The 17,321-nt window shown below is 36.3% G+C and overlaps 4 protein-coding genes across 4 annotated transcripts; 1 reads left to right on the top strand and 3 right to left on the bottom strand.

The window, feature by feature from the left end:
• Positions 1–276: 276 nt before the first annotated feature.
• On the bottom strand, positions 277–1,972 carry LOC104746490 (GATA transcription factor 29-like). The gene is made up of 4 exons (XM_010467976.3): positions 1,762–1,972; positions 1,497–1,614; positions 610–1,128; positions 277–512 (listed from the first exon to the last, which is right to left on the bottom strand). The coding sequence occupies exons 2-4, from the start codon at positions 1,605–1,607 to the stop codon at positions 423–425; spliced, it is 720 nt and encodes a 239-aa protein (XP_010466278.2). The 5' UTR covers positions 1,608–1,614; positions 1,762–1,972; the 3' UTR covers positions 277–422.
• Positions 1,973–3,398: 1,426 nt separating this feature from the next.
• LOC104746486 (polycomb group protein FERTILIZATION-INDEPENDENT ENDOSPERM) lies at positions 3,399–7,164 on the top strand. The gene is made up of 13 exons (XM_010467971.3): positions 3,399–3,880; positions 4,958–5,023; positions 5,130–5,252; positions 5,368–5,448; positions 5,545–5,637; positions 5,720–5,795; positions 5,886–5,965; positions 6,056–6,127; positions 6,235–6,294; positions 6,378–6,474; positions 6,567–6,630; positions 6,728–6,787; positions 6,911–7,164. Exons 1-13 carry the CDS (start codon positions 3,704–3,706, stop codon positions 6,969–6,971), a joined length of 1,110 nt encoding a protein of 369 aa, XP_010466273.1. The 5' UTR covers positions 3,399–3,703; the 3' UTR covers positions 6,972–7,164.
• Positions 6,688–9,159, bottom strand: LOC104746488 (pentatricopeptide repeat-containing protein At3g20730-like). The gene is made up of 2 exons (XM_010467972.2): positions 8,342–9,159; positions 6,688–8,248 (listed from the first exon to the last, which is right to left on the bottom strand). Exons 1-2 carry the CDS (start codon positions 8,985–8,987, stop codon positions 7,176–7,178), a joined length of 1,719 nt encoding a protein of 572 aa, XP_010466274.2. The 5' UTR covers positions 8,988–9,159; the 3' UTR covers positions 6,688–7,175.
• Positions 8,916–16,806, bottom strand: LOC104746489 (uncharacterized). The gene is made up of 20 exons (XM_087489302.1): positions 16,427–16,806; positions 16,239–16,327; positions 15,752–15,861; positions 15,604–15,658; positions 15,012–15,100; positions 14,726–14,792; positions 14,587–14,649; positions 14,199–14,366; positions 13,987–14,080; positions 13,824–13,903; positions 13,659–13,731; positions 13,511–13,554; positions 12,949–13,016; positions 12,349–12,431; positions 12,084–12,241; positions 10,698–12,003; positions 10,273–10,556; positions 9,894–10,106; positions 9,648–9,804; positions 8,916–9,554 (listed from the first exon to the last, which is right to left on the bottom strand). The coding sequence occupies exons 1-20, from the start codon at positions 16,536–16,538 to the stop codon at positions 9,262–9,264; spliced, it is 3,606 nt and encodes a 1,201-aa protein (XP_087345428.1). The 5' UTR covers positions 16,539–16,806; the 3' UTR covers positions 8,916–9,261.
• Positions 16,807–17,321: the final 515 nt, after the last annotated feature.

The following is a 17,321-nucleotide window of genomic DNA, read 5'->3' as shown; positions in this document are numbered from 1 at the left end:
CTAAATATATTCTGGTAGATGTATATGAATATATGATTTTACACAGACTTTTAAAAAAATTAGAAAAAGGAAAATAAAATATAACACTTCTGCAATATTTGGAGAGAAAAAAATAAACAATATTTCTTTTTATATCAAATATACAATTATTTGAATGAATGACCAAAATGTATTTATTTCTCCAAGTTTTTATATATTCTAATATTGAAATCTGCTCAAAAGTATGAACCAAACAATATTTTGTGTACTGAGTACAATTGTCTGCGAGTAATATACTTTTGATATGTAACCGTTCACTGCAGTATGAATATTATAAATAAATAAATGAAAAAAACCACAAATTCATGAATATTATAAGCTTTGCATGCAAATGAGCGACCTTCAAATTACAATTGCTTAATTATAAATTTATAATGATAAAATCAATTATCCAACGACAATGACTCTCGGTTCCTTTTGGCTTTCCTCTCTTCCTCCTTCCTGAACTTGATCCCACAAGCATTGCACAAACTCTGAAAACACACATTTACCAATTTAATGATTAGTAATTAAATAATTCAGACCTGATTAATTACTTACTTAAAAAAAAATTAAAGACTAATTCATCACCTTAGGACCAAGAGGACCCCTTCGCCACATAGGAGTGGTAACTGCGTTACAATTCACGTTCGTACACTTCCTCAACGTCCCTTCACCCCTTCCGCCGCTGTAGTAGCCACCGTAACCGCGAAGCCGCTTCGCGTGAGCACTCGGGGTCTCGTTCCAAGCATTGGCCATCAACTCAGTGTTGTTACGACTAGCTCTCCTAGTGGGAACGTCGATCAGAACAAACTCAGGAGTCACGGCCGGAGCCGGTGCCGATCTCAGAGATGGAGGCATCGGATAAGGACCGACGTTCAAGGTGTTAGGGGCGCCGACGAACTGTTGAAAGATGTAATTGTAGACTCTTATATTCATGTCCACGTTGCTTCTTGCAACTTGGTCGTTGATCACTTCATTATCTCCCCAAAGAGACCGACGTAGGTTGAAAACCTCACCACCGTTGTTGCTGCTGCCTCCGCGGCTGCCTTCGTTGTTGTTGTTGTGATCTCCACGGCCACCGTCCACGACGTTGGTGTTGGTGGTTCCCTATTTTTTTTTTTTTTGTTACGTAATTAATTAATTAAATATTTCAATATATTAGGAAATTAATGCATATTTATGTGATAAGGTTTTTATGTTTTTTTCCTCCAATTAGTGTTTTTACCATTAAGAGACTTTTAGCGTTTTGGTCTTTCTAATAAAAGTTCAATGAATTTTTTTTAGAAAAACATGTGTATGATAAGCATGAAACTAGTTCATTTTCTTCAAAAGCAAATAAATTAAAGAAGAAGAAAATGGTAATCAATAGAGATCTCTACGATTGAAGAGTTTTTTTTCATATTTATTCATGCCCACATCAATCAATTATAGTGAAAAAATTAAAAAGAACAATGAATAAATTAATGAAATAAGACCTGATCAGTGATGGTTGAAGTGGTGGTGGAAGTGTTTAAGCTCAGATGTGTCTCAGCAACAGTCGAATTCGGCAAACCCAACTTCAGTGTTAAGTCCAACTCGTTCTCCATTTTCACTCTATAAAATTTGAAGAAAAATCAATCAAAACAAAAACAGTATAAATTTCTGACAATATTTCTATGAATTTTCTGAGGATAATAGATAAACAGAAAGCATAAGATATGAAATAGGGCATAATACACTATATGTGTTTGAAACACTTACTGCAAAGAATTAAGCAAATCGATCAACAAAATTTAAGTTTTTTTTTCTTTTTTTTTCTTTCAGAAACTAATCGATCCACTATTCTTGTAGAGATCGTGTGTTGGTTTGGTGCCTATATTTATACACATTGATAAATATATGAACGTTTACATGTATATGTACACACGTATTTAGAGAGCAACAACAAGGCATGAGAAATGTGATTATCGTCAAATCATGATTGCTACATGACAAATCTAGCTTAATTTTGAAAAAAATACATTAAATATTGAAGAAACGGTAAATCTCTTTAGGACCAAACCATGGAAATAACATGAGAAGACTGAAAGGGAGATCAGAACTTACAGCTAGAGCTCTTTTTCCTTAAATATTTTTTTTTTCTTGAGTGAAAAACTTTGTAGTGAATATGATGATATGAAGTGGAGTGATTTATAGATGTGGTAGGATTCTTCTATACGAAATTATTCAGTAATTCCATTCATATCTCATCCAAAACATTTTTATCTTTCAAATAATTTAGAATCAATTTATGTTCTTTGTGTAGACTTAGATTTATTATTAGTCGTCGCTCATTATTATTATTATTTAAAATATTGCAAAAAATTACTTAAATTTTTGAATAAGAATTCTACAACAATTGAAAATGTTATAAAGTGCAAGCTATTGAAAAATATTGTTCATGATAAATATTTAGTATTTATCGGATTTTTTCAAAAGATTATTTATGAGACCATATCGTCGCTTCTTAATTTTTAGTGAGTACAATAGCCAACCCAATCATTATATGATGAACTTAACCCAATTTCTCAATCGTGGAGTGATCCAGATCCTACTGTCATTTTTCAAATGATGGAAATTGTCCGTTTTGGATTCATCACATACTAGTTTTTATGAGAGGTCAGATTAATCGTTAGCATCTTCTGAAAAGATTTTAATCGATGCATTGTGTCCACGCGTCATAATTTAGTTAATCCACCTAAAAATCTTTCATACTAGTTTTTACGAGAGGTTCAATCAAAAATTTATGACCATTAGTATTATGCATTTTTTTTTTTCTATTGGTTAAAATTTTAAAAATCAATAGTCAATAATTTTTTTGCGTAAAAATAACAAAATATTTATGGTTTCTTAAATTTTGGGTTTTCACCTAAAAGATCTTATAAAGTGGGGAAAATGAGAGTATTTATTATTGAAATCCTATGTAAACATGTGATCCTATTATTTTCATAAATTACTAATTTAATAAATTTATTTAGATATATACCTAAAGACAAATTAAGTAAAAATGACCATAGTGTTGTTTGTTATATTTAAATTTACATTCTTATTTGAACTCATATATAATCTTTTCTTATTTCATCAGAAAATATTTACATCCAAAAACTCAAAAAAAAAAAGAAAGGAAATTATAAATTTTATCAGAAAAAGATAATTTTCATTAGGTATTAATTTTATAAAATTAGGAAATTTCTCTATAAATAATAGCTTTATAAATCAATAAAATATGAGCTGGATATTATTAAACTTTTAGAGGTTTTACTTATCATTGCTCTTACAAAATTTCAATCTTACCTTTTAACAATTTTTTTTTTTATAAAACAAATAGGTAAATTTCGATGATATCAATCAAAGAATCTATAATATTTTTTTTCTTCAGCATAACGTTAATTGTGAGCATAACGTTAATATTTACCAATTTTTTTTATTTTTTCTTTTTATAACAGGTAGGAATTTGTGTCAGGTCCAAAATAAAATTTTGTCGTCAGGTCACAAAGCTTCGGTTACACAGTAATAGCACGCAAATTTGTGTGTATAATCGAAAATTTCAAAAGACCCGTTGTGGTGGTTTGTTGCATGAGCGAGCTTTTAGATTAGCTGTGCCAGCGAGAGAGAGAGAGAGAGAGAAAGAGAAAAAGTTAGAGAGAGAGATTTGGAATTTTGAATGTCGAAGATAGTTTTAGGGAACGAGTCACTTGTTGGGTCTTTGAATCCATCGAACAAGAATACGTACAAAGTGACGAATAGGATCCAAGAGGGGAAGAAACCTTTGTATGCTGTTGTTTTTAACTTCCTTGATTCTCGATTCTTCAGTGTCTTCGTCACCGCTGGTGGTAATCGGGTAAAGGTTTCAACTTTTTCAATTCGGAATCAAAAGGTTTCAATTTTGGGTTTAGGTTTTTTTTTTTTTGACTGAGATTGATTTGCAATAATAGGTACTTTCCTTTTGTGTCTGATTCTGGATTTCTAGCCTTGTTTGAGATTTAAAAATTGAAACTTTTGCTTCTTAGGTGTGCTTATCTGAGTGTTCCTTTTGAAACGGCCATCATTGATTTATGAAGTGTCTAAGTTTTAAGCATTATGGTATTGGAGATTTTGTGAAAGTTATATGTTGGAGTGACTGAATTGGTTACCTTTTTATACTTGATTGCTATACATTGTCTTCAATGAGAGTTCCTAATATAGCTGATAATACTTTTTGCTCATCAATGATTTACCTTATACACTTGATTGCTCTATCTTGTTTTCAATTACGGTTCCTAGTTTAGCTGATTATGGCTCCTTGGGCTCACTTCTCTTCAGTCGAAAGTATCGGGTAGTTTAGGCTTAGTGGGTTTTGATGTCGTGTGAAAGTTCCCGGCTTCTGTTTACAAACCAATCGGAAATGAGTGGAGTTAATTCGTAACCTTCTACACTTGACTAGGTTTCATTCTCTTTTTAGTGTGGTGTTTCTAATAGTATATTCTTTTCTGCAGTAAGGTTGTTCAGTTGCTCAATGTGAATTTTGTTTCTTAACTAATTGCAAATGTTTCCCTCTCTCTCAGTTCCAACTGAATTTAAAGTTGAATGATGTTTTTGGTGAGAGATATTTGGTCTCATCAGCAGTTATACCATTCGAAAGTTCTCCGGTTCCATTTTTGAAAACCAATTTGGAATTCATGGAGTTAGTTTGTAATCTTATATGCTTAGTTAGGTCCCATTATCTGTTTAATGCAGTGGTTCTTACAGTTTTTTTTGTCTCTGTAGTAAGGTTGTTTGGTAGCTTAAAGTGAATGTAGTTTTTTAACTAATTGTAAAAAATTTCATTTGTCCTAGTTTCTGTATAATTTCAATTGAGTGATTTTATGGTGTGCGATACTAGTTAACAGTATTCTTGAGTTCCCCATAAAAGCTTTAACATGGTTCTCTAATTATGTAGATTACTCTGTACAATTGTCTTGAAGATGGAGCCATATCTGCATTGCAATCTTATACTGATGAGGATGTAAGGAAGTATACATATAATAGATTTAATATCTTTTCCATGAATTAAAAGAAGTTATGTTTCGTTGAGGCCATTTGAGTGTATGTCTATGTGTTCTGGAGATCAGAAGGAAGAGTCGTTTTACACTGTAAGTTGGGCGTGTGGCGTTAATGGGAGCCCATATGTTGCTGCTGGAGGAGTAAAAGGCATAATCCGAGTCATTGACGTCAACAATGAAAGGATTCATAAGGTATTATTGCAATTCTATAAGCTTTTGAATGACATGGAGAATTTATGGATGTTCTATGTATCCTAGGAAATGATTCTATTTCTTTCTTGTATAATCTGTGCTCACATATGTGCAGAGCCTTGTGGGCCATGGAGATTCAGTAAACGAAATCAGAACACAACCTTTGAAGCCTCAACTTGTGATTACTGCTAGCAAGGTATTCATACCTCTTGGTTTGCTTTTCTTTCTAATAATATCCTGACATTTATTTATTTGCTGAAGATTAAGAGCTCTTATGTTTAATTGGAATCAGGATGAATCTGTTCGCTTGTGGAACATTGAAACTGGGATATGTATTCTGATATTTGCTGGAGCTGGAGGTCATCGCTACGAAGTTCTAAGTGTGGTGAGCCAATATGGTTTTTATATTCCCTTAAATAGAATGGATATGAAAGATAACTACAATCTGACTCAGTTGAAAATTGTAGGATTTTCACCCTTCTGATATTTACCGTTTTGCTAGTTGTGGTATGGATACCACTATTAAAATATGGTCAATGAAAGGTACGATCAAGCACATTTGTAAGGAACCCTTTTGAGAAAAATGGCTTGTGGTTCGTTTGTATGATCATCTTATTCTTTGGCTGTCGTTAGAGTTTTGGACATATGTCGAGAAGTCGTTCACATGGAATGATGAACCTTCAAAATTTCCCACGAAGTTTGTCCAATTCCCTGTGAGTATTTTGTTTTCCCTTTGTCTTGTATAACAACAAGTGGTATACAAGTATTGATGGCCTTTGTTGATAACATTACTTCTATGATAGGTATTTACTGCTTCAGTTCATACAAATTATGTAGATTGTAACCGTTGGTTTGGTGATTTTATTCTTTCAAAGGTTAGTCAGTCAATGATGGTTAAGATCATTTCATTTGGTGGAATAAGTCAATAGTGGATAGGTGTAATACTAAGACACTTACTCTTGTGTGTTCTATATGATTTTAGAGTGTGGACAACGAGATCGTGTTGTGGGAACCACAACTGAAAGAGAATTCCCCTGGAGAGGTAAGATCTCTTTTCTGCGTCAAACAGAACAGATTCATTCATTTCATCACATATTTTACAGATGAGGTTTCCGTGCTTTGCAGGGTACTTCTGATGTTATACTAAGATACCCGATTCCGATGTGCGATATTTGGTTTATCAAGTTTTCTTATGACCTCCATTTCAGTTCTGTCGCAATAGGTGATCAGAGAGCTTACTAGATACAAATTTGCAGTACATACATAACATTTCTTATTCATTTTGTGACAACTTCCTTGTTGGTTTGGTATCAGGTAATCAGGAAGGAAAGATTTATGTCTGGGATTTAAAAACTTGTCCTCCTGTTTTGATTACAAAGTACGTTAATTTCGAATTCAGATTTAGTCAAATGATCAAGCTTCGCTTTGGTGTGTCTTTCTTTGTAGTCTTGACGTAATTCTCTGTTGCTATATAGGTTATCACACAATCAATCAAAGTCTGTAATCAGGCAAACCGCCATGTCTGTCGATGGAAGGTATAATCAATCTTCTCTCTCACCAAATGCAAACTTCATAATTTTATTTATGACTCAATAATTACTGTAAATGAAACCAAACATTGGATTCCGACATACTCTGTTTCTTCCATGGGATTGTAGCACAATTCTTGCTTGCTGCGAGGACGGGACTATATGGCGCTGGGACATGATTAACAAGTAGCGGTCTGATTCTTGTAGGAATTGATGAATTAGGAGTGCTGAGAAATGAGATCTCCATTCTTTTGTTGTAACTCTTATATGGTTTTATTTGCAATAGTTTGTCTCTACGCCCTGAAACCTTGAGATGCTCCCTATAGCCTTGTAAACGTCAACATTTGAACCACTTTGTAAACCTTCTATGAGATTTTCACTTATTCTCTTTTGTTCAATACACAAGGCTGTATCCTGGAGCTTTATTGCAGGAGCCACTTTCCTTCATTAGCTTTCTAGTCTTCAAAGCATTGTCCCATGCTCCATTAGCTGCATATACACTGGCCAAATTTATAAAATTAACTGGTTTCTTCGGTTCCATACTTAGAAGCTGTGAGGCTGCTACTTTACTGAGCTGCACGTTCCCATGGCGCTTGCACGCATCAAAAAAAGATCCCCATGTTGATGAGCTAACATTTGTAATACCCCCTTTACTTCTTATCAGTTGATAAGCTTCCTCCAGGTAGCCACCACGTGCAAGCATATCTATGATGCAAGATAAGTGCTCTTCTCGAGCTTCGATACCGTGCTTGTTGATCATTGTGTTGTAAATCTTCCAGCCTAGTTCGGTTTGTCCTGTATGGCTACAAGTAGAGAGGAGAGAAAGAAATGTAACGTCATTTGGTTCGATCCCTTCATGCTCCATTCTGTTATAAAGATCAATTGCTTTCTGAATAGTTCCATGTCTTCCATATCCTGCAATCAGAGAGGTCCATGATCTCACATCTTTCTCTTTTATCTCTTCAAAAGCAAGGACTGCATCCTCAAGTTCTCCAGACTTTGCATACATATCTATTAGCGAGTTACCCAAAGCAACATCAAATCTGACTTGGGAGGATTTTAAGGCGAACCCATGGATTTGTCTTCCAACGGTTACAGATGCGATGTTGGTGCATATTTTAAGCATCGAGGATACTACAACTTCGTCCATCTTTGTTTTCATCCGTATCATCTCTTTGAAGATATCAAACGCATCATCACTTCTGCAGTTGGTCTGCTGTGTGAAACCTGTAATTAGAGCAGTGCAAGAGATTAAGTCCCTTTTTGTCGTCCCCTCATATAGCTTCCAAGCATTGGCAATGCTACCACACTTCACATATGCATCAATCAGAGACCTAATCAGTGCACTTGATCTTCCAAAACCCAGCTTGATCGCTAATCCATGTAATTCACCGACTATATCAAGACACTTAACAATTATAGAAGCTCTCAAGAGGCTTCCAAAAGTGAAGCAGTCTGGCTTCTTCCCTAACACAGAACAACACAAGAACCCATTTAACCAAACTGAGTCAAAATGGTTTTGAAATATGTGGAAAGAATAGAAACAAAGTAGTAGTTCACCTTCCGAGAGCATTAACTGAAACAGACTAAACGAAGTATCTGCACAAGCATTAGCGGTGTATCCATCAATCATTGCATTCCAAGAAACCAAATCCCTCTTGTTCATTGAATCAAACAGAAGATGAACTTCCTCCATCTTTCCAAACCTGGCATAAAGAGAAAGCAATACACTTTTCACAACTAAGTTCCCTGCAAATCTCCCTTTCTCCACACAACCTTGTATCTGCATCCCTTCTTTAAGACATCTCAAATCTTTACACGACTTCAAAACACTCCCGTAAGTGTGCCAATTACCCCTAACACCTTCCTGGTGCATCTGTTTGAACAACAGCAACGCGTCCCTGTGATATCCACACCGAGAAAACCCCGAAATCATAACTGTCCAAGAAACCACATCTCTCTTAGGAATTCTATCAAACAGTTTACGTGCGTGTTTCACATCTCCCTGTTTTGAGTACAAATCTATCAACGTATTGTTCAACTGGAGATTGGATCCGAACCCATTTGTAACCGAATCCCCCTGGATCAACACAAGTTGTTTCTTGACGATTTGGTAGCTGCATAATTTAAGAGCTTTTAGGTACAAAGATGGACTTAACAAGTAAGGTTTCGAAACAACCAAACTCTCCCCATAAGCAGCCAGCATTATCCAATATCCAACAACCGTAGAGACGATAAAAATGATCCCTTTACGTAAAAACCAAAGCTTTTTTTTCTGCAAAAATTTCTCAAAACTTTTCAATCCAAAAGACAGTTCCTTTGTTGTTATGCATACACAAGTTTCGTTTCCACCGTATATAAAAATACAAAATTTGCCGCGCTTCAAGTAGTGATTTCTCACATCTCTATATATATATTGGGGGCTATATACATTAAAGAATTAGCTGCCTTGTTTACTTCTTCTTGTGAGTATAAAAATTTCAGATTTGGGTTCGTAATTTAGCCATTAAGCTCTGCAAACTCTCGAGTTTCTGCTTAAGCTCGTTGGCGTGATGTGCGGAAGATGATTCTGAATCGCTGAGATCAGAAACTAGAGCTGAACACTTGGCTTCTAACTCCATCGACGCTTCTTCTATGGAAGAAATGGTAGATTCTAGGTTTGTACGTGACGAGATTTCTCTCATAGAGTCTGATGATGCAGCAAAAGGTGAGATTTTGGGACTTCCTGCTCTGCTCGCTTTTGGAGAGAACATCTTGTCAAAACCTTCACTTCCTGCAACAAAAGAGACATAAGAGTTATAAGCCAAAAGGGCAAAAGTTGAAACTCTTTATAAAATAGATGCAGAGGAGTTTGTGATGAGTATACCAAGGTTGCTTAGTTGATTTAGCGTTGCCTGGCCAATAGAGTCTTCAAGCTTCAGCACACGTAAAACCCCTGCGACTATCCTTCCCATTGCATCAACTTCAGATTTGCACAAGAATGACAAATGTTGCAACTCATCTTTTGTAACTACTGCCTCAACCTTGCAGCACAAAGAGGACAAAATCCTCTATTACAAAAACTACTTTACAAAAGAAAGAAGCATACAACAATGAGATCAGTTTCACTTACAGGTTGCTTAACAGAGAATTTCAAACTTTCTGCCACCCAGTTCAATGAGTCATCAGGAACAGATTTGTCATCCGATGCCACAATATTAGCTTCAATGTTTACTCCTCCATGCACGTGACCATTTTCGTAAACTCCATTTGTAAGCAAACCATTACAAGAATCAGTCCCTTTCTGCATTTGAGGCTTCACTGTCTGCAGACCTTCGACGCTGACCTATAATGCATTTCCCAAATAAAAATTTAACGGGCTCAGTAACACATAAAGGTCCACAACGCTTATGGCACACCACCATACTCTCCGTCAAACTGAAGTGGTTATAACCTCAGAAAATTCAGGGAAAGAAATTGAGTGTGGAAAAATTGGGAGTACAGATACTTACAATAATTGAGTCCACAGGATACCTGTGAGCATCATACTTATTTTCTGTCCCATTTGAATCCACATTCTTCGGTGTACTCTTGGCTATTACTCGGAAAGTACGGAAATTTGTGTGCCAACACCTCTCTTCTCTTCCAATATCTTCATTATTCAGAATGTGTGTGCCAACACCTTCTCTTCCCTCCAAAGCAAACAACCAGTCTCTTAACTCAACAGAGACATCAATGTCATCTGGCCTTCCCAAATGTGGGAAACCATCGCCATTCCAGTTTCCTGGAGTTCCATCTGGATGCATATATTAGCAACAGTGGTTAGTGAAACTTGAAGCTGTAAATAAGAACTATCTGTATAGAGGCTATCTGTATAGAGGATACTATCACATGAACTATATGAAATGGAAACAATCAAGATGGAGTTTTTCAGTACCCTTTTTCCTGTCATCAACTATAGATGCTTTGAAAAGTTTTGACAAAGGCCCAGAAGATAAATGCTCTAATCCTCTAGACAGACCCTCTCCTGGACCACCATCATGATTCAAAATTCCGAATCTGTGTAATAGAGCTTCAGCATAGCTCATTCCTCCTCCTAGGCGTACACCTGAAATACAAGCCACGATGCTTACACTGTGGCACTCCATATCTTTTTCACTGAGGGGAATCACATGTGTTATGCTTATGTCCAGAAAAGGTGTCATAAGAGTGCTGCCACTTTGCCCATCATGTCTTCCGTTGACAACCCAAAAGACACGCCTCAGTGGAGTAGACCCATTACAGCTAACTAAGTGACCATTCCAGCTATTCTCATGTTCAAGTTGTACGTCGGTATCTACACAATCTACCTCAATGTTTTCCCAGTATATGTTGGAGGATACTGCAATAGCGCCACCAAGGGTTCTATGAGTTACCTTCACAGAAAGATCTTTGCCAAGAAACTGAACGAGTGGCATGTCCTGAGTACTAGTAAAGGAAGACTCAAGAAACTTAAGCTGCAGATCCTTCAAAGCCAATTTCACAGCAGTATCACTCGGAACTTTCTCCAGCAACCCTCCAGTCAAAGAAACAGTATTCTGGCGTTTGCTTTCTTTAACAGTTGAAATCCTTTCACTGACCTTACCAAAGTAAGAATAGAGGTCCAGAACAAAAAATAACTGCTCCACTGAAGCACGCGAAATATACTGCTCACAAGCAACTCCTATGCGAACAATACCACCAGGAGGAGGAATTGTTATCAGTGGCTTTCCATCAGCAGATACCATAGCAACTTCTATACACATGTCTTTTCCTTCAACACAATTCCACAAACCCATTTCCGGACCACGAGAGCTCTGAAGTTCAGTTGAGTTGGGAGATGTTTCCAAAGCCAAACTAAAATGTGAGGCTCCAGCTGTCCATTTCTTTTGGCTGGCGTCAATAGGCTGTCCTGGCCAAAGACAGAAGCAAGCAGGATCCTTCTCCAGGTTTAGTAGCCGAACTTTTAGGGTAGGTGACTCCGCAAAAGATAAGTTTTCAATATGAAGCCTTGCCCCAACGAAGGACTTATTTACGGAAAGGTTTTCTTTGATTGCTGAATCTTCCAAATTACTCATGTCTAATGGAACAGAGACATCTAACTCCTTCAGGGTGAAAAGAAGAGAGTTAACAGAGTTATCTGGCAAAACATCACCAGGATTCACAACAATGCCATCAGCCAGAAAAGAAGAAATTCTTAAACAAGCTTCTTCCTGAAGATGAACCTGAGAGAAAGGATAGAAGAAGAAAATGGTGAAGAATTTGTTTAAAAAGAGAATTTTATCTTTACGTTATATACACATACCATGAGTGGTTGGCACTGGATAACTGTCTTTGAGAAAAAGTGTGGGGGTTTTGGGGATGGCTTGACCTGAAGAGAATGTAGGGAGATCAAGGGTACATCCTGAACTATTTGCCACGGGCCGTTGTCCAATGGATATATGAGAGCGCAAAAATTCTTGGCTGTCCCAAAAATATGGAAGGAAAATTAATCAGCATGAAAATGTTTTAGCAACTGAGAGGATCACAATGGAAGAATTTTTGTAATCTACAGCCAGAACTGTCAATACCAAAGTCGGGAACTGCAAGGTCTTCAGCTGCAGCTTTCATGGATGGTTGGACTAGAGCACAAGGTAAACGCGAAAAAGCATCCCTGAATTAAAACCATGAGTAAATTATGCAAGAACTCTAAATTCAAATTTGTGAACCAACACAGGTACATGGAAACTATATAAACGTTTATAAATAAACATAACCAGCAAATGCATGTGAAACAAAGATATGAAAAAAGGAAAAGACCTAGCTTCAAAAAAACACCATAAACAGAGTACTAAGTAGATTATTTGAAGTTTCCACAACTCTTTCCTGTTTATACCGTAGGACATACACTATCAAGTAAAATTTTGGCTTCTGCATCTATTAAACTCAAGGTAATTAGATAAAGGTTTCAAAAGCGCCATCAGAAACGAAGATCCTGACTATGCAAATCGCAACTACGACAATCATAATGCTCTAAAGATCAACAAAAATTAAGTGCTCTTCATTCTAGTAAAATTGTAAAGAATACTATTCATATGATGATCGGGAGCATAGTCAGCACTTTAAAAAGGCTATAAACAGATTACTCTAATCAGGAATTTTACTATTTATCCCGACATAAGCATATTCACCTTAAAAATAGCCCACCAATCAAAATCTTGGTCAAGTAGTTAGCTGATTCTCCGTCCGAAACACATGCCTGCAAGTATATATGCCAAGTGATATCAGATTTCAGCACCACATAACAAGATATAATTCATTAAGATGCTTAGCATACTGAAGTGCGATAAATCATCTGAGGGCAATAAACTTTCTTGTGAACATAACGTGACAGGGAAGAGATATATAGAGCTTGAGACAACCAAGTTAGTGGTCAAACCTAATATATGCATTAGTCATTTTAGAAAATTTATTAACCATGAAACTACTTTGATGAGGGAGCAAATCTGGTCCAAATCCCTAATTTCTTTATAACATTGCCCGAGATACCATTTCATTATAGATAATTTGTGTCTTGTTCAAACTCATACTCACACTTACAATAAAATCATAAGAACAAGACTTCCTGAGATTTTGGTATACGATTTCCTAGAACTAAGAAAGTTCCATAGTGCATAATGTGCATAATGTGAATGCAGGAAACATAATCATGCTAGTTACTGGATCAAATTCTAAGAATCAGTGAGAACGTACTCGAGAAAAAAGGAGTGACTGCATCAGTAGTTCCAGTTGGAATTCTGAAACGTCGAAAGATGGTAATTGTTAAACCCAAGAAAAGATAGTAATGATTTCATGCAAGACCACACTCTTAGCTAGCATGAGGTGAGTCAAATCAACTAACCAGCATCTTTAATGCAAAGAAATACATGGTCCACAAGAACGGAGACAAGAGAGCGTCCTGCTGCTTCAGCAGACTGGAGGAGGCATACCATTAAAGAGTGAGAAAAAAGAATTCAAGTAAATCGTTTCCTTTGTAAAGATCAATTGGAAGTTTGAAATTTAAGACCTGCTGAGATTTAGGATCCACATCTCCTCGGTTTAGGCATAAGTACATTCCAGTTAGAAAGCGGAGAAGAGCTCGCAACCCTGTTTAGAAGAATAATGAGTAGACTTAGTTATTCATCTACATCAACCTGTTATCAGAAAACTAAGAGAATATGTTTTCAAACCTGGTTCACTTAAGGCTGGACAAACAGCTTCTGGAATGTGCAACTGGACTTCAAGCCCAAGTGGACTGTTTAGTGCTGTTCTCTGAACTGTGATCTGAACAAAAGGCCACCATCAGGGCTAATGAATTAGGCACCAAAACATCTAATGCATTCAAGCACTTTGCTTTTATATCATATATACAAGAACAAGAGAATCGAATACAAATGTTTACATGTGCTTCGCCAGAAATTCCTTCTAAAAAGCGTTCTCCTCCAAAGAAAACTCGTTTTGCACCATCGTCATCTCTGAGATTTGCTTCTTCAGAGCGGGCTAAATTAGCATCAGTGAACATATCAGGATGTGGTAGAAGATCAATTGATAAAGCTTCCCATTCAAGTTTCTGATAACAAACGGATATGCATCACAGGTAGAAAAACAAATCACATCAGGAGTATTAAATTCAAAGAAAATTAACAGGTAGGAATAAAGTACTTTTAAAAGCAAAGCACCATGGAAATAGATGGATAGTTTGGCACTGTTTTCGTTTAAACGGAATGCTCAATCTTGAGCCATCAAGAATATAATATCAAGGAAAACTAGCTAACGAGTGTCATCAATACCTTAAACAAATAAATAAATCCTGTGTTAGTAGAGAAGTCCCTCGCTTCTTTCAGATTTACAACCTGTAAATGAAAATTCATTCAGAAATACAATTCTTCCAGAAACGAATTTTCCTACATCATTGCTCGCAAATCTCACCTTCCAACTCTCATTAGTGGTATACAGAACAAGGTTACGTATTGTAATAGATGCCAGCGGAGCAGCCCTAGATATATAGAGTATAAGAGCTTAGACATACATAAGCAGCAACTCAGGGAACTTAGAATTAATCCCCGAGTAGAGTAAATCGAAAACGAGAATTTAGTCAGGTAGGAGTGTGAAAGGCATAGATTAGAAAACAACCAGAACTCTACGTAACGAGATTCCAACACAGACATGCTAAATCTCAAATTGATAGACAATGGGTGCACTAAAAGTAACTTACCAGGCTGCCCCTCCTTCACGGTGAGCACCACCTCCGGTTTCAAGAAGAAGATTGACCACCTTAACTTGTAAAGTCATTCCATCTGCAATCTGATACATATATATCGGAAATGAATACAACTATAAACCCAAACAAAGATATCACTCAGGCAAATTGACATCATTGCTACGGCAAAACAAGAGGATTATATGCATTGCTAGTCTTTAACCAAATTGTGCAAGAAAGAACAATAATGAACAAAGCTCAAAACCACCTACCTAACTACAGAGTGATCGAAACCATACAGCCTATTTCCTCATTCTTGAATTTTTAGCCTACCTACTATACTGAGATTTACCAGACAAACATATATTGGACAAAACATTATCAGCATTTCCTTAGGAAATATAATTTCAAGGTGAGATGGAAATTATATTCTTCTATATATGGAGAGTATGACACATGGTAGTTATCAGTTCTGTTAGGAAAAATCACAAAAATAATAATTAGAGGAGGCTAGACAATTTGATCCACCAAGTTAATAACTAGTAATGCCTCTGTGCTTTATGGGATAAATTTTTGAAATATTGACCAAGTAGTAGAGATACCACACCTTGTCAGCGAATCCATAACCATTACTTTTTCCAGAGGCGGTAGGAGACTGAACACTGAATGAGAAAAAAAAAAGAATCAATAATATTCTGGGAAATTAAGCAAAGCCTCAGTTAAGACTGAACACTGAAGTAGGGATCCAGTAGTACCTGCTTGGACCCTTTGTCACATCAGCATCAGGATTTTCTTCAAGAACAAGATCGAGTTTATCTATTTGCACAACTACGGGCTCAGTTTGTACATTACTGACATATGGAAGCTGTATGAAGAGGAAAATGAGAGAAGGAAAACAAAATTCAATGCTTGTGAATAATAAGATTAGATCACACACGTTAACAGAACCAGAATAACTTTTTCAGTTTAGTAGCAAGTTCCATCAAATTCAACAATTCCATTACACTCGAGGAATTGTCACAAATCAAAGCCATGTTCTTAGAAAAGGTGGAAACTAGAGATATGCACTCAGGATTATGGCCTAATATTTCAATGAACCATCTCAAAATCAAGAGAAACAAAAAAAAGACATAAGATGTACAAGACTCTGCTACTATACCCAATTTCACTTGAATTTATACTCAATTCCATTTGAAAACAATTAATTACAGATAACAATGGGGAAGGAGTTGAAAGACAAACCATGATTTCCAATTTTCCAACTTTGGCAGTAGTCACACTAAGTGCGGGTGGCAAACCCATACTGGCGTGTATAGCCTCACCATTAATGTCTGCATCACACACAAAATAATCTAAATCAGAAAAGAAAGAAGACATTTTTATTCCCAATTAGTGAGATGAAGAACTCGGAGTCGAAGAAGAAAGGGGACCTAAGTTAGAAAGCTGAGCGGTACGGCCTTGAAGCTTGAACTGATCTCTGGTGAATGATTTGAGCCAATACTTGAGTGTATACTCTAAGGCTCGTGCCAGTATCGACTCCATTTGCTGATCGATCGATCCTGTGATTCCAAATCACAAACACCAAAATGATGGAATCAACAGCAGCAGCTCCAGCTCATACGACGATCCCAGATCCGAGAAATTGGGTTTCTTCCGTAGAAAAGCAAAAGACGTGGAATCCAGATTGTTGCGTTACTATGACATTACAGATTCTTTTGTTTCTGTATTAATAAATTCTTCAGACACACAAAAAAAAAAAAAAAAAAAAAAAAAAAAAAAAGGGCTGTAACTTATCAAATGTGTTGTTCTCATGGGAGAGAAGATGAGGAAAAATAAAAATTATTGTAAGACTGGCACGTGCGAGGCTGTTCGGTTCGCACGTGTGAAGAAGAGATGACCGACTTGTTAAATTATTGAAGTAGCTAGAGTAGAGAGAGACCTTAAAAGAGTAGTGTAGTATGTATTTACTATCCTCATCATGTCGGCCATTTATTAATGAGATGATAGGATGAAATAAGTATCTCAAGGATTTGGGATTTTGATTCAAGTTTAGCTATGTTTTGGAATAATGATATTGATATATGCCACATTGAAGTTTACAGTAGTATTCTTTGTCTAATCTTCTCTCCTCATCATGTTCAGGTTCAGCCGGTAACCAACAGATGAAGTAGAGACTGTTTTGTTTTCACCCATCACCAAGTTCAGCCTAAGAAGATTTGGTTTCAAACATCACTACTGTATTTTGGGAAATATGTTATGGAACAAAGTAACTTAAATTTACCACATTGAAGCTAACCATCAAATCAATTATCCAGCATTGAAGTT

This window comes from Camelina sativa, chromosome 15 (genome assembly GCF_030686135.1).
Source record: "Camelina sativa cultivar CO46 ecotype springtype chromosome 15, ASM3068613v1".
NCBI classification, from domain to species: domain Eukaryota; kingdom Viridiplantae; phylum Streptophyta; class Magnoliopsida; order Brassicales; family Brassicaceae; genus Camelina; species Camelina sativa.
The sequence above is the reverse complement of the archived record's forward strand: the minus strand, read 5'-3'. Positions and strand labels throughout refer to the sequence as shown.

Bases quoted from the DNA above. Each gene is read 5' to 3' on its own strand.
- LOC104746490 (XM_010467976.3), bottom strand. From the start codon at position 1,607: ATGGAGAACGAGTTGGACTTAACACTGAAGTTGGGTTTGCCGAATTCG. The intron at 1,129-1,496 runs GTCTTATTTCAT...AAAAAAAAATAG, and splicing joins CTTCAACCATCACTGATCAG to GGAACCACCAACACCAACGT. The intron at 513-609 runs GTGATGAATTAG...GTGTGTTTTCAG, and splicing joins GGGGTCCTCTTGGTCCTAAG to AGTTTGTGCAATGCTTGTGG.
- LOC104746489 (XM_087489302.1), bottom strand. From the start codon at position 16,538: ATGGAGTCGATACTGGCACGAGCCTTAGAGTATACACTCAAGTATTGG. The intron at 16,328-16,426 runs GTCCCCTTTCTT...TGTGTGATGCAG, and splicing joins CGCTCAGCTTTCTAACTTAG to ACATTAATGGTGAGGCTATA. The intron at 13,904-13,986 runs GTTTGAAAACAT...TCTTCTAAACAG, and splicing joins TCCAGCCTTAAGTGAACCAG to GGTTGCGAGCTCTTCTCCGC.
- LOC104746486 (XM_010467971.3), top strand. From the start codon at position 3,704: ATGTCGAAGATAGTTTTAGGGAACGAGTCACTTGTTGGGTCTTTGAAT. The intron at 5,253-5,367 runs GTATTATTGCAA...ACATATGTGCAG, and splicing joins ACAATGAAAGGATTCATAAG to AGCCTTGTGGGCCATGGAGA. The intron at 5,966-6,055 runs GTGAGTATTTTG...CTTCTATGATAG, and splicing joins CGAAGTTTGTCCAATTCCCT to GTATTTACTGCTTCAGTTCA.
- LOC104746488 (XM_010467972.2), bottom strand. From the start codon at position 8,987: ATGCTGGCTGCTTATGGGGAGAGTTTGGTTGTTTCGAAACCTTACTTG. The intron at 8,249-8,341 runs GTGAACTACTAC...GTTCTGTGTTAG, and splicing joins TCAGTTAATGCTCTCGGAAG to GGAAGAAGCCAGACTGCTTC.